Source organism: Sus scrofa, chromosome 1, assembly GCF_000003025.6.
Source record: "Sus scrofa isolate TJ Tabasco breed Duroc chromosome 1, Sscrofa11.1, whole genome shotgun sequence".
Lineage (NCBI taxonomy): Eukaryota > Metazoa > Chordata > Mammalia > Artiodactyla > Suidae > Sus > Sus scrofa.
Genome location: NC_010443.5, coordinates 269,190,726 through 269,206,119, shown reverse-complemented (window position 1 = coordinate 269,206,119; position 15,394 = coordinate 269,190,726). Strand labels below are relative to the sequence as shown.

At 49.6% G+C, this 15,394-nt stretch overlaps 1 protein-coding gene across 12 annotated transcripts in view; it reads left to right on the top strand.

Moving 5' to 3' along the window:
• The window catches only part of KYAT1 (kynurenine aminotransferase 1), a 36,926-nt gene that overhangs the window by 3,434 nt on the left and 18,098 nt on the right, over positions 1 to 15,394 (top strand). Inside the window, exon 1 of one of the 12 annotated variants that reach the window (XM_013993915.2) lies at positions 45 to 1,264. The exons of 9 other annotated variants lie outside the window; for them this stretch is intronic. In XM_013993915.2, the coding sequence (XP_013849369.1) occupies positions 1,166 to 1,264 (99 nt within the window). In that variant the 5' untranslated portion in view covers positions 45 to 1,165. Of the gene's footprint in view, positions 1 to 44; positions 1,265 to 15,394 lie in introns of those variants that run through there. 2 more of the 12 variants (XR_002337757.1, XM_005660500.3) reach the window with 2 other exon arrangements.

Here is a 15,394-nt window from a genome sequence, read left to right as displayed (position 1 = left end):
AGTTCTTGGGCCAGGGATCGAACCTGTGCCACAGCAGCGACCGGAGCCACAGCAGTGACAATGCTGGATCCTTAGCTGGCTATGCCACCAGGGAACTCCAAATGCGCCTAGTAACACCTAGTATCCTTACCACACAGAACTGGCTGAGGTGATGGGGGGCCAGGCTGCAGAGCCAAAATCCTCTTGCTTGTCCTTGCAAGCCACCAGGCAGGGTGGCAGCTGGATAAGGTGTGGCTCCTGTCGGAAAAGGCTGATGGTCTCCTGCGGGCAGCGGAGCTGATAGAGGCAGCAGCACCCACCTCCTGAAAGAAGGATTTCGAGAGGAAGGGTTTGGACTCTGGAAACAGGCAAACCAGGATTTGAATCCCAGCTCTCAGCTGAGTGAGCTTTATTCATTCTCCTCTGGAGCAAAATAGGGACGGTGACACCTTCCTGGAGGCTTCCTGTGAAGATGAAAGGGTTCCGCGCAGAGACCAGGCGCATCGTAGGTGCTCTGAGTGCAGAGAAGGGTGCAGGCCAAACACAGAAGGCTTCAGAGAAGAGGCCAAGCCAGGGCTCAGCCCTGCCGGGGGATGGGATTGGAGGGCACTGCCAGGCAGAGCACAGCTTGAGCAGAGATGGACAACGTCTAGTCAAAAGCAAAGGATTGGAGTTCCTGTTGTGGCGCAGCGGAAACGAATCTGACTAGGAACCGTGAGGTTACAGGTTTGATCCCTGGCCCCGCTCAGTGGCTTAAGGATCCGGCGTTGCCACAAGCCACAGAGTAGGTCACAGACACAGCTCAGATCTGGGGTTGCAGTGGCAGCGGTGGAGGCCAGTGGCTGCAGCTCCGATTCGACCCCTAGCTTGGGAACCTCCATATGCCGTGGGTGCAGCCCTAAAAAGCCAAAAATAAAAAAAGACGAAAAACCCCCTCCAAGGGATGGGTGTGTTTGGAAGAGGAGAGAACACGGCAGCCACAGGGCATGGATTCAGGCCAGCTCCAAAGGCCAGGCCAAGGAGCCTTTGGACTTTACTCAACGCAGGTTGTATCCAGCGGGAGGTACAGCTGACATCAGCTGCCAGAGTATTGGTCACTGAGACGTGTCCCTAGGGGTCAGCCACCTGCTGTTGACTAGTCACAGTGTCTTCTGGCCAAGAAGGTGGCCAATAGCTGCCCGGACGGATGGAGGCATGTGGGGGGGAGGGTACTGACCCCAGGGCACCAGCAGCAGGGAACCCCGAGATCCTGGTTGCCTGCGAGGCTGCACCGGAATGTCTCCTGGTGAGTTTCTGTTCCCCTCTCCAGGTGGGGTGGCTTCCCCAGAGCTGCCTGCCTCACCCACTTTTTCTCAGACTAAATTTCAGTAAATAACAGCAACATGGTGATGATGGTGGAACGGGGCCTCCTTGCCCGGCCCCACGCTAAGCGGTTTTCACGTGTTATCTCACTGATGTCTTATAACAGCCCGTGAGGCAGGAACCCTCATTAGTCTCCTTTCAGAAAGGATTCTCTGGGAGTTCCCATCGTGGCTCAGTGGTTAACCCTGAACCCAACTAGGAACCATGAGGTTGCGGGTTCGATCCCTAGCCTTGCTCAGTGGGTTAAGGATCCAGCGTTGCCATGAGCTGTGGTGTAGGTTGTAGTCGCGGCTCGGATCTGGCGTGGCTGTGGCTGTGGCTGTGGCCAGCAACCATAGGTCCGATTGGACCCCTAGCCTGGGACCCACCTATGCCACGGGTAGGGTCCTAAAAAAAGACCAAAGAGAAGAAATGATTCTCTGAAAGATTTAGTAATTTGCCAGAAGTCACGCAATAGCAAATGGCTTCAGTCCAAGGTCTGATTTCAGAACTTTACAGCCTCATTAAAATAAAAAATTAAAAAAATCAGGAGTTTCCGTCGTGGCTCAGTGGTTAACGAACCACGAGGAACCATGAGGTTTCAGGTTCGATCCCTGGCCTTGCTCAGGATCCAGCGTTGCTGTGAGCTGTGGTGTAGGTCGTAGACACAGCTGGATCCCATGTTGCTGTGGCTCTGGCGTAGGCCAGTCCCCATGGCTCTGATTAGATCCCTAGCCTGGGAATCTCTATATCCCGCGGGAGCGGCCCTAGAAAAGGCAAAAAGACAAAAAAAAAAAAAAGACAAAAAAAAATCAGACTGAGAGTTCCCACTGTGGTGTGCTGGGTTAAGGGTCCTGCATTGCCACTACTGTGCCATAGGTTGCAGCTGTGGCTCAGATTCAGTCCCTGGCCTGGGAACTTCCATATGCCATGGGTGCAGCCAAAAAATAACACTAAAAATAAATAAAATAAAAATTAAAAATCAGACTATGTAGAAATTTCTAAGACCCCCCCCAATCCAATCCCAGGGAGTGTCACTGTTAATAATTCACGCATAAACATACATAATACATAATCAAGCTGTCCTTGCTCTGAACGAGTTTCAGGTAGCACGGGTTAGTTAAATAACACCAGATCCCCAATAATATGGGTCACATTTCAGTTGCCATGGTAACTGACAGTAACGGCATAAAGTATGGGCTTTACTGCTAGCTCTTCCATCCACAAATCGCTATGGAAATGACAAGTGCAAATGGTCAAGGACCAATGACATTGCTTCTGTCAAAGCCTCTCATTGCTTGGTCACCACACAGGTTACTCCCCAGACGGCAAAGCATGTAGTTGTGTTGCCTCTCATCGTCTTCCACTGATAAACCCATGGGACACTGTACAGAAACATATGAGCAAAAGCCATTTCATGTGGCCAACACACGTGAAAGTACAGCACAGAAATGCAGAGTGATAACACTGAAAGTGCAACTTGAACAGAACATAAATGGAGGAATTAAAAAAAAAAAAAAACAGCTGGAGTTCCCATCGTGGCTCAGTGGTTAATGAATCCAACTAGGAACCATGAGGTCATGGGTTTGATCCCTGGCCTTGCTCAGTAGGTTAAGGATCCAGTGTTGCTGTGAGCTGTGGTGTAGGTCACAGATGCGGCTTGGATCTGGCGTTGCTATGGCTGTGGCTGTGGCCAGCAGCTGTAGCTCTGATTAGATCCCTAGCCTGGGAACCTCCATATGCCGTGGGTGCAGCCCTAAAAAAAAGGCAAAAAAAAAAAAAAAAAAAAAAACCAACAAAATACAGCTGGCCGAGGGAATGTTGACACCATAGCTATTCGCTGTTACAGAAACTCCAGGTATGCAGCCAGGGAAACTTAGTAAAGGCACATGTTTTCACAGATTAATGACAGAAGTGGTTCCCATGAAAAGAATGAAGATGACTAGAGGAAGTGATGCAAGAAAAAACATCACATCAAAGGAACTCTCCCAAATTTAGATATCTTGCTTTGTACACTATAAGGATTCAATCTTTTTTTTTTTTGGCTGCAACAGTGGCATGTGGAAGTTCCCAGGCCAGGGATGGAAACTGTGCCACAGCAGCAACCCAAACCACAGCAGTGACAACACAGGTCCTTAACCCACTCAGCCACCAGGGAACTCCCTGTTGTTCTTTTTATGGTTAAATAATATGCCATTGTATGAATATGGCACAATTTGCCGATTCATCTGTTGAAGGACATTTGGGTGGTTTCCACCTTTGGAATCTTATGAATAATGCTGCTCTTAACATTCACGTACAAGTTTCTGTGTGGACATAAGTTATTATTTCTTTCTGGTGTATACCTAGGAGTGGAATTGATGAGACAGAAGGTAATTCCACGTTTGGACTTCAAAAAAATTTAAAACTCATGGGAGTTCCCATCATGGTACAGTAGAACCAAATCCAACTAGAATCCATGAAGATGCAGGTTTGATCCCTGGCCTCGCTCAGGGGGTTAAGGATCTGGCATTGCCATAAGCTTGGTATAGGCTGCAGACGCATCTTGGATCTTGCCTTGCTGTGGCTGTGGTGTAGGCTGGCAGCTGCAGCTCTGATTGGACCCCTAGCCTGGGAACTTCCATATGCTGCTGGTGCAGCCCTAAAAAGCACACACACAAAAACTTTAAACCCATTCCATCAAAAGATATTATCAAGAATGTGATCAAGGCCATTGATTCATTTTGAGCTAATTTTTGTAGATGAGCGAGATAGAGGTCCAACTTTTTTTTTTATCTTTTTAGTACTGCACCCACGGCACATGGAGGTTCCCAGGCTAGGGGTCTAATTGGAGCTGTAGCCACCAGCCTACACCACAGCCACAGCTACGGCAGATCTGAGCCTCATCTGCAACCTACATACCACAGCTCACGGCAACGCTGGATCCTTAACTCACTGAGTGAGGCCAGGGATCAAACCTGCATCCTCATGGATGCTAGTCACATTCGTTTTCCGCTGAGACACAGCAGGAACTCCAGGTCCAACTTTTGCACAGGGCTATCCAGTTGCCCTATTACTGTTTATGGGAGAGATTTTTTTTTTCTTTCTTGGCACCTTATCAAAAATCAGTTGGCCACTGGATTTCCCATCGTGGGTCAGTGGTTAACGAATCCGACTAGGAACCACAGGAGCAGCTCTAGAAAAGGCAAAAAGACAAAAAAAAAAAATCAGTTGGCCATAGATAAACCCAAAGATTTACTTCTGAGTTCTCAATTCTGTTCCATTGGCTATATGTGTTGCTTTATGCCAATGCCACACTGTTTTGATTACTGTAGTTTTGTAGTACATTTGGAAATCATCATTTTATGTAACCTGAATATCTTCTCATGTCAGAATTCTAGGAGTGGAGTTACCATCATGGCTCAATGGAAATAAATCTGATTAGCATCCATGAGGACACAGGTTCGACCCCTCCCTTGCTCAGTGGGTTAAGGATCTGGCACTGCCGTGACTTGTGGTATAGGTCGAAGATGTAGCTTGGATCCTGTGTTGCTATGGCAGCTACAGCTCCGATTCGACCCCTAGCCTGGGAACCTCCATATGCCACAGGTGCAGCCCTAAAAGGCCAAAAAAAAAGAGAATGCTGGGGGGGCGATCACATTACTTTTAGTGTCTGTACAAGAGTCCATCCTATGGATCAATCAGAACAAATTGATCTAGCCTCCAGGTGAAGGCCATCAAATTGTCTCTAGTTTTTTCTCTCTCACGTACAGTGTTGCATTAACTAATCATCCAGGTGTGTAACTCTTTGTGTATTTGTATGAATATCCCTGTGAGATATATTTCTAAGAGATGAAGTGTTAAGTCAAAGAGCAATGCAAGTCATTATCATTATATTCCCCTCCAAAAGTTATACCAGTGACCTTAAGAGCATCATAGTATTGATTTGGTGGATCTCAATCTTCTTCTTCTCCACCTAGGAGGCAGAAAATTGTGTTTCATTCTAGCTTGCATTTTGTTCATTATAAAAGGGTTTAGCATCTTTTCAAGTTTATTGGCTCTTTTCTTCTTTGCATGAATGTATATCTTTTGCCCACTTTTTTTTCCCCCTGTTGAGATGTTGGTCTTTTGTTATTGATTTATTAAAAACCTTTGCATATGAAGGCTCACCCTATTTGAATGACTTGGTTACTGGTTTGTCTCCTTCGTTAGATGTACACACCTTATAGGAAAGGAAGGGATCCTATTTGCCCTTGTGTGCCTTAGCAACTAGCCAAGGCAGAACACATAATGGACGTTCAATAAATATTTGCCGAAGCAATGAAAAGGTACGCACCTAAATCTCTGTGCCAGACATTGACAGTAAAAAAGGTGAGCAGAGGAGTGTCCTTGTTCTAATGGAGCTCACGATCTGGTTGGAGAGATAAACATTCATTCTCTGATCCAACAAAAGTTTATTGCACAGTTTCCTCTGTGCCAAGTGCGTAGTGTCCTAGGCAGGCTGGTAAGGGTGAGAAAAATGCCAGGATCATGCTCAGGGAACCTGGTCCTACTGGAATCTGCATGGTCAATTCACCTCCTTTGGTCTTCAGTATCGCCATCCATAAAATGTGAGTGATTGGACCAAATTTTCTCATTTCCCCTTGAGTTGGTGCTTCTTTGGTTCCTTCTGGAAGTGGGAGTCTATAGTCCAAGGGGCTATGTTGTCACTGCTCAGAGCCTCTCCTTGTCCCACAGTGATAGTGAGTACCGGCTTTGAAGTCAGAGCCCTGAGTTCAAGTTCTGGATCTGCTACATGCTCATTGTGGCCTTGGGCATGTGACTTCGCCTCCCGATGGAACCTTTCTCGTGGGATTAAAAGTAAGGTGCTCGGCAGGCAGCCTGGCACAAAGTGTGCAGTAAGTAAAAGGCCAGTGCCAGGGAGTTCCCTCATGGCTCAGCAGGTTAAGGATCTGGTGGTGTCACTGCTGTGGCTCTGGTTATAGCTCTAGCACAAGTTTGATCCCTGGCCCCAAAATTTTTCGCATGCCATGGTATGGCCAAAAATGAAAGAAAGTAAAAATTTTTAAAAGGCCATGGTTGGAGTTCCTGTTGTGGCTCAGTGGAAACAAATCTGACTAGCATCCATGAGGATGCAGGTTTGATCCCTGGCCTCATTCCGTGGGTTGAGGATCTGGCGTTGCTGTGGCTGTGGTATAGGCCAGCAGCTACAGCTCAGATTTAAGCCCTAGCCTGGGAACCTTCCATATGCTGCGGGTGCAGCCCTTAAAAAAAAAAAAAAAAAAAGCCATTGTCATTACCCTTAGGACAGACTTCAGGGCTACAGAGGAGTTGGCCAGGGAAGACTTGCTTCCTGGAGGAAGAGAGTCAGGTACACAGGGAGTTGGAGGTGGGTATGGCCTGGGAAAGGCTGCCCCAGAGGCTGCTGGGTGCCTCTGAGTGAGTTGAAAGAGTCCCCTGGTGGGAATTCCTGTCATGATTCAGTGGTTACAAACCCACCTAGTGGAGTTCCCATCGTGGCGGCACAGTGGTTAACGAATCCAACTAGGAACCATGAGGTTGGGGGTTTGGTCCCTGCCCTTGCTCAGTGGGTTAAGGATCTGGTGGTGCCGTGAGCTGTGGTGTAGGTTGCAGGTGCAGCTCAGATCCCACGTTGCTGTGGCTGTGGCATAGGCCGGCGGCTACAGCTCCGATTAGACCCCTAGCCTGGGAACCTCCATATGCTGCGGGAGCGGCCCTAGAAAAGGCAAAAAGACAAAAACAAAAAGCAAAAAACAAAAAGAAACCCCAACTAGTATCCATGAGGAAACCCCAACTAGTATCCATGAGGACACAGGTTCAACCCCTGGCATCTCTCAATGGGTTAAGGACCCAGCATTGCTGTGAGCTATGATGAAATTAACAGATGTGGCTCACATCCCACATTGCTGTGGCTGTGGTGTAGGCTGGCAGCTGCAGCTCCAATTTGACGCCTAGCCTAGGAACCTCCATATGCCGTGGGTGGGGCTCTAAAAAAAAAAAGGAAAGAAAAGAAAGCGCCTCCGGTGAAAGCTCCCAGCTGCTTATGAATGAGGTCCCTGTGGGGGTCCCCAGGTCAGCCCAAGTCTGTGGGAGAGCTCTGGACTGGGAGGCCAACAGTCCTGCCTCCACGTGGGCCTGGACCAGCACACTCCCCACTAGACCTCTCTGATGTGGGACCACAGTCTCCTAGGGAAGCACCAGAGTTGTCCTGTGTCCCCAGAGCCTCAGGGCCAGCCAGCTGCAAGTCTAGCCAGAACTGACTCTGTGTGCCCCCTGCTGGTGACTTTGGGAACAACAGCCACCCACATTCCCCCCGGGGCAGTGCCTTGACACCTGGCAGTATGCAGGGCTGAGACAGCACGTGTGGCCACCCATGCCCTTCCTGACCTTGGCTGAGACCCCCAGTGACATCCCCCTCTCCTGCAAGTTCCTGGAAACTGTTCCCACGACACTCACCTGCTCACAAACACAGAGACATGTGCAAGTGCTCAAGAATAAACGCTCTTATTTGCACACGAAGTCACAACCACACACGGATTTGCCCCCGTGTTCAAAGTCACATTGTGACTTTGAGGGGTCCTATTCATTTTTATTTCATGGGCCCCTTTCTCCCTTAAAAAATAATTATTGTTGGGAGTTCCCGTTGTGGCTCTGTGGTAATGAACCCGACTAGTATCTATGAGGATGCAGGTTCAATCCCTGGCCTCGCTCAGTGGTTTAAGGATCCCATGTTGCTGTGAGCTGCAGCATAGGTTGCAGACATGGCTCAGGCCTGATGTGGCAGTGGCTGTGGCGTAGGCTGACTGCTGCAACTCGTTTGACCCCTAGCCTGGGAACATCTGTATGCCGCAGGTATGGCCCTGAAAAAATTATTATTATATTTTACAGCTGTATTGGTATAAAGAACAAATATCACCCAGGCTGAATTCATTATTACATATTCACTGTTATTATCTTCTCTTTTTCTTATTTGACTTTATTTATTTATTTATTTATTTTTGGCTTCATTCCCGGCCTGCAGAAGTTCCCAGGCCAGGGATCAAACCCAACAGCAGACCTGAGCCACAGCCATGACAGCACCAAAGCCTTAACCTGCTGAGCCACACGGGAACTCCTCTTATTTTAAAACAAGTTAGAGTCAAGGAGTTCCCTGGTGGCCCAGCAGGTTAAGGATTCGGTGTTGTCACTGTTGTGGCTCTGGCTACAGCTGTGCACAGGTTCAGTCCCTGGCCCAGAAACTTCTACATGGCCATGGGTGTGGCCAAAAAAAGTTAGGACATTTTCATAGGCTCCTCAGACTATCTTGTCCCTCAGCACCAAGCCTCCCGAGGAGCTCTGATGGCCAAGTCAACCCTGCCAGCGAGCGTGTGTGATGCACACACATCCAGCCCAGTATGTTGCATTATGGTAACTCCATGAGTGTTCATAAAGTGCCCACGCTAGTATTCACAGCTGTTATTTACAGTCTTTTTTTTTTCCTTTGTCTTTTTCGGGCCGCACCTGCAGCATATGAAAGTTCCCAGGCTAGGGGTTGAATCAGAGCTCCAGCTGCCAGCCCATGCCACAGCCACAGAAATGCCAGATCTGAGCCGCGTCTGCAACCTATGCCACAGCTCATGGCGACACCAGATCCTTAACCCACTGAGGGAGGCCAGAGATGGAACCCGTGCCCCCATGTATACCAGTTGGGTTCGTTACCGTTGAACCACAACGGGAACTCCTTACATCACCTTTCTTTTTTCTTTTTTTTTTTTTGTCTTTTTGCCTTTTCTAGGGATGCTCCTGCGGCATGTGGAGGTTCCCAGGCTAGGGGTCTAATTGGAGCTGTAGCCTCCGGCCTACGCCAGAGCCACAGCAACTCGGGATCCCAGCCGCATCTGCAACCTACACCACAGCTCACGGCAACACGGGATCCTTAACCCACTGAGCAAGGGCAGGGACCGAACCCGAAACCTCATGGTTCCTAGTCGGATTCGTTAACCACTGCGCCACGACGGGAACTCCCTTACCTCACCTTTTATGTGACTACGTGAACCGCTTTCCATGAACTGTCGTATTTTTATTTACTTTATAGATGGGGAAACTGACTTTCATCAGAGAGGTGAGGTGACTTGCCCCGGGTCACACAGCCAAGGTCTCCATGACCCCAAAGCCTGTGTTCTAATCCTTTCCCCACAGGTCTGCTTGGCCCTGATCCCGTGTGGGCACCAAAAGTTTGGCAGGACAGACCTGCCCTGCAGCGGGTACAGGGCAGGGCTCACTCCTGTGCCCACAGACTCGCCTGCAGTGAAAGCCGATCCTGGTTCCAGCTCCAGCCCCAGGCAGCGAGAGCAGAGAAGCACATCCTCAACCTGCACAGGCTCTCCTCGCCCTCCATGGAGCCAGGCAGCCTGGCCACCTCCAGCCCCAAGGCAGCGTCTTTCCCAGGAGCTGGCAGTGGGGGTGAAGGGCTGAGTCTGTGGCAGAGGAGAGGACCCTTTCCACAAGCTGGGGTCTCTTCCCGTGCGAGTTTCTATCTTGTGCCAGGCAGTGGGTGATACAGACCCTCCCTGGACCTGAGGGATCTCCATTTGACTGTTAGTTGTTCTTTTATCATGATTTCCAATTCCTTGCCTATTGACGCGGGGGAGGATAGCACCTGCTTTCTAGGGCTGTTGAAAGGCTCCGAAGATATGTATATAGTCCTGGAGTTCCCTGCTGGCTCAGCCAGTATTGTCCCTGCTGTGGTGCAGGTTCAGTCCCTGGCCCGGGAACTTCCACATGCCAAGGATGAGACCAAAAAGAAAACAAGCAAACAAACAAAAAGACACACGTAGGAATTCCCGTCGTGGCGCAGTGGTTAACGAATTCGACTAGGAACCATGAGGTTGTGGGTTCGGTCCCTGCCCTTGCTCAGTGGGTTAATGATCCGGCATTGCCGTGAGCTGTGGTGTAGGTTGCAGACGCGGCTCGGATCCCGCGTTGCTGTCGCTCTGGCGTAGGCCTGTGGCTACAGCTCCGATTCGACCCCTGGCCTGGGAACCTCCATATGCCACGGGAGTGGCCCAAAGAAATAGCAAAAAGACAAAAAAAAAAAAAAAAAAAAAAGACACACGTATAGTTCTTATCACCGTGCCTGGTGCAGGGTGAGCAAATGAGTGCTGATTGTATTAACGTTATTGCTACCACTGTAATCCAGTGAGTTGATAAAGGCCTGACCTGGGGCAGAGGAGGTGTGGACACCTTATAGGAGAACTGATAGGCATGGGGTGGCATGGGCGACCGTGTCAGAGAGAGGATCTGTCTACCAGGCCCCGGCAGATTTCAAACCAAGCGGTCAGGAGGTGGTCGAGGGGGGTTCCTGTGGGATTCAGTCCATCTGGAGGAGTCAGCAGGACATCGGGCCCAGGACAGGAGCCGCCGACCCCGCATTCGGCTAATGTAAGGGCACACAGCCAGCCGGCCCAGGGCACCTGCTGTGACCCGGCCTTGCGCCTCGCAGCATCCTCTGGCTGGGTGGAGCTGAAGTGCGCCGACGCCCTTCCCCCACGTGGCAGGTCCCTCCTCCCCTGCTGTCATCACCGCCCTGGCCTTCATTGCCCCAAGTTCTGGTTCTTAGCCACGGGGATCAGGGAGTACTTCTGGTTTCCAGGGCGTTCTCTCAATTCTGAGAAATAGAGGATGAGCTCTGGCCAGACTGACTTCTCAGCTTCTGGAATCTTTCAGGTCTCTTCCCCTCCCCAGCCTTTTCCCTCCCGCACCCTGTCCCCTCCTTTGGGACTCAGTGGCAGGGCACAGCCTCAAGGAGCGCTCCTTACCTCCCCAGAGCCCTCTATTGGCTAACTAAAGAGTTAGCTCCTGGGCGTTGTAACAAAGTACCACAAACTGGGTGGTTTTAAAGAAGTTTATTCTCTCGCTGTTCTAGAGGCATGGGATCCGACATCAAGGTGTCTTTGGGGCCGTGCTTTCTCTGAAGGTTCTCGAGGAGAGTGGGGCCCGCGCCTTTGCCTTCGCTTCGGTGCTGCCAGCCATCCCTGGCTTCTTGGGCTTGCAAACACATCACTGATCTCTGCTTGCATCACACAGCCTTCTCCCTTTGTGGCTGTGCCTCTCCCCTTCTTATAAGGACACAGGGCACATGGGATGAAGGTCCACTCTCGTCCAGTAGGACCTCATCTTAAAGCGATTACATTTTCATAGATCCTGTTTCCAAAAAAGGCCATATGCACAGGTACCGGAGGTTTGGACAGATCCTTTTGGAGGACACGGTTCCAGCCGTAGCACACATCTTTGCACTTGTCACAAAACACTTGCTGGACAATTGAAGGAGACACAGTGCTTGTGGGCCTCTCTCGCTGGGCCTGGTCTGCACTGTGGTCTTGGCGCCATGCCAGGGCCTGGCCAGAGAATATGCACAGAAGAGCTGACGATTGAGGAACAGAAGAGGCAGGGCCCCACCTTCGGACAGATCGCTAGCTTTCAGGGCCCTGCGATTCTTTGAAAGACTTTGGAAGAAGAGGCTAAGTTGGGAGGGGGGTTAGAAGGGACAGGGTGAGGGAGTGGCCCAGTTCAGGCCAGCCTTGTTTCTTATTAGCAAGTACCAACAGCCATGAGCTGTTATGAATATGGATAGAATATTCCTAGTGTGAGCAAGCCTGAACATGTACCTACTAAAATATCCATTAGCAGGTTATAAATGACTTTCCTTTTATTCCCCCCCCCCTTTTATTTGTTGGCTGCACCCATGACATATGAAAACTTCCAGGCCAGGGATTGAACCTGAGCCACAGCAGGGACAGTGCTGGATCCTTAACCGCGAGGCCACCAGGGAACTCCTTGTTTCTCCTGGATAATAAGGGCATTTTACTGATAGTTATGAGATAATGTGAACAGATACGTTATGTTGAACTTCAGGTTTCCAGTCCTATATGTAAGGAGCTGAAAGGTTGCTACTCTGTCCTTACAAGTAAAAAGCTGAGCAAAGTGAAAATCAGGACCTTGGGAGTTCCCTTGTGGCATCGTCAAAATGAATCTGACTGGGAACCATGAGGTTGCAGGTTCGATCCCTGGCCTCAATCAATGGGCTAAGGATCTGCCGTTGCTGTGAGCTGTGGTGTAGGTTGCAGACGTGGCTCAGATCCTGCATTGCTGAGTCTGTGGTGTAGGCCAGCAGCTGGAGCTCTGATTCGACTCTTAGCCTTGGGAACCTCCATATGGCGCAGGTGCGGCCCTAAAAAGACCAAAAAACTCTCAAAACTCCATGGTCCAAATCTGTTGCACTGCCAGCGTGTGTGTGTACAGTGTTACTGTAGTACAGTCACATTGTTTGTGTACTTGTCCAAGGCTGCCTTCCCACTAGGACAGCAGATCTGAGAAGCTGCGACAAAGACTGTCCTGCCAAGCCTGATCTATTTGCTCTGGCCCAAGGTTTGCTGGTATTGCTATAGAGTAAGGAGAGTAAATACATGGGAACAACTAACAGACAGGAATGGTGAGTGTGGTGGAGGGTGGGGCAGGGGGTGCCGCAGGCAAAAGGGACAGTGGCAGGAAATGAGCCGGGACAGAAGGCCTTCATGTCTGAGCTAATATGGCCTTTATAGTATATGGTAAAAATTGGGGGTTTGGAGTTCCCACTGTGGCACAGTGGGTTAAGGATCAGGGGTTGTGATGGTGCGGGTTTGATCCCTGACCTCGTGCAGTGGGTGAAGGATGTGGCATTCCCACAGCTGCTGTGTCGATCACACCTGTGACTCAGATTCAGTCCCTGGTCCAGGAATTTCCATATGCCATGGCTGTGGCCAAAAAGACAACAAAAAAGATTTGGGGCTTTATTCTTAGTGGGAGAATTTAGAAAAAGCAAAGCTGCATCTGGAATCCAGGCGCTGTCTGGTACCCAGATCAGATTTGGTCTTTTGTTGAACCAGAGCAGTTTCACAGAACAGCAACATCAGACAAAGCCTCTCTGTGATCTTGATGAAACCAGACAAAAACAAGACTCCTCCCGAGAGTTCCCTGCATGGCTCAGTGATTAATGCACCCGACTAGGACCCATGAAGATGTGGGTTTGATCCTTGGCCTCGCTCAGTGAGTTAAGGATCCCGCATTGCCATGAGTTGAGGTGTAGGTTGCAGATGTGGCTGGGATCCCGCATTGCTGTGACTGTGGCGTAGGTCGGCAGCTGTAGCTCTGATTCAGCTCCTAGCCTGGGAACCTCTGGATGCTGCAGGTGCACCCCTAGAATAGCAAAAAAAAAAAAAAAAAAAAAAAAGGAAGAAAGAAAGAAAGAACCCAAAAAAACAAAAAAACAACTCCTCCCTTCCTCATCAGGTCTGAACACAAACATGAACTTTATCGAGCGCGCATAACTTCAGGCTAAAATGAGGGACTGCTTCTTCTTCTTTCTTTTTTTTTTTGGCTTTTTAGGGCCGCATCCACGGCAGATGATGGAAGTTCCCAGGCTAGGGGTTGAATCAGAGCTGCAGCTGCCGACCTACACCACAGCTCACGGCAATGCCAGATCCTTAACCCACTGAGTGAGACTCGGGATCGAACCTGCATCCTCACGGATACTAGTTGGGTTCATTACCACTGAGCCAGGACAGGAACTCCTAGGGACGGCTGCTTCTTTACCCATAATAATTAGCCCCTCTCTAGCCTGCCCTCCCTGTAAGTAAAATTATTACCATATCCGACCATAAAATTATCCCTGCTTCTGAAAGCACCGTTCCACTTCCTTGGAGCCTCACAGCAGTCACCCCACCAGAGTCTGAGTCCTAGAATAAGTTCTCGGACCCTCCCACCAAGACACCCCATGGGTCCCTGGCATGCCTTTTCCTTCACTGTGGCTTATTTCGTCTCAGCTGTGCTCCTCGTGGTTTTGAGCTCAGAGTTTATGACTCAGGCCTGATTTGCTATGAATGGGAGAGAAACCAAAGTAATAGCAGTTTATATTTATTTATTTTTTGCTTTTTAGGGCCACACCAAGGGCATATGGAGGTTCCCAGGCTAGTGGGCCAATCGGAGCTGTGGCTGCTGGCCTCACCACAGCCACAGCAATGCCAGATCCGAGCCACAGCTGTGACCCACACCACAGCTCATGGCCACAATGGATCCTTAACCCATAGAGCGAGGCCAGGGATCGAACCCATGTCCTCATGGATCCTAGTCAGATTCATTTCCGCTGCGCCATGATGGGAACGCCTATAATAGTAGTTTAAATAAGATCTAACTCTCCTTCTCTCTCTCTCATCAACTAAGTCCAGAGCTAAGTGATGGCTCTCCTGGAACATGAGAGGCCCAGGCTCCTTTCATGCTGTGGCTCTGACTCACACCTCATGGGTATGGACCATTTCACGTGATTTTTCTTGTTTTTTGGCCACACCTGAGACAAGCAGAAAGTCCTGGGCCAGGGATCCAACCTTCGCCTCAGCAGTGACAATGCCTGATCCTTAACCTGCTGAGCCACACGGGAACTCCCACCTCTCAGCTTTTTCTGTTGAAAAAGTTGGACACACAGAAAAGGTGAAGGAATTGTTCACCTGCCCACCACCCAGATTCAACACGAGCTAACATTGGGCTGTATTTGCTAATGTCCTTCTTGTCCCTGCCTGCCTTTATATATGAATGTCTTCTTTGCCAAATCTTTTGAAAGCAAGGTGCAGACACCCCACGCCTTCATCCTTAAATACTTCAGCATGTGCCTCCTAAGAATGCCATCCCCTGTGTCAGCACCCACATTGTCACACCAAAGATCTTGACCTCCATTTAGTCGTGTCCTCTGATGTTCAGACTGTATTCAGTTTTCTCTGATTATCTCACAGGCACCTTAGGTGAACTTTTTTTTTTCAATGTCTGTACCTTTTTTTTTTTTTTTTTTTTGTCTTTTCTAGGGCTGCACCCACGACACATGGAGGTTCCCAGGCTAGGGGGTCTAATCAGAGCTGTAGCTGTCAGCCTACTCCAGAGCCACAGCAACACGGGATCCGAGCCACATCTGCAACCTACACCACAGCTCACAGCAACGCCAGATCCTTAACTCACTGAGCAAGACCAGGGATCATACCTTCGTCCTCATCAGTACTAGTCGGGTTCATTA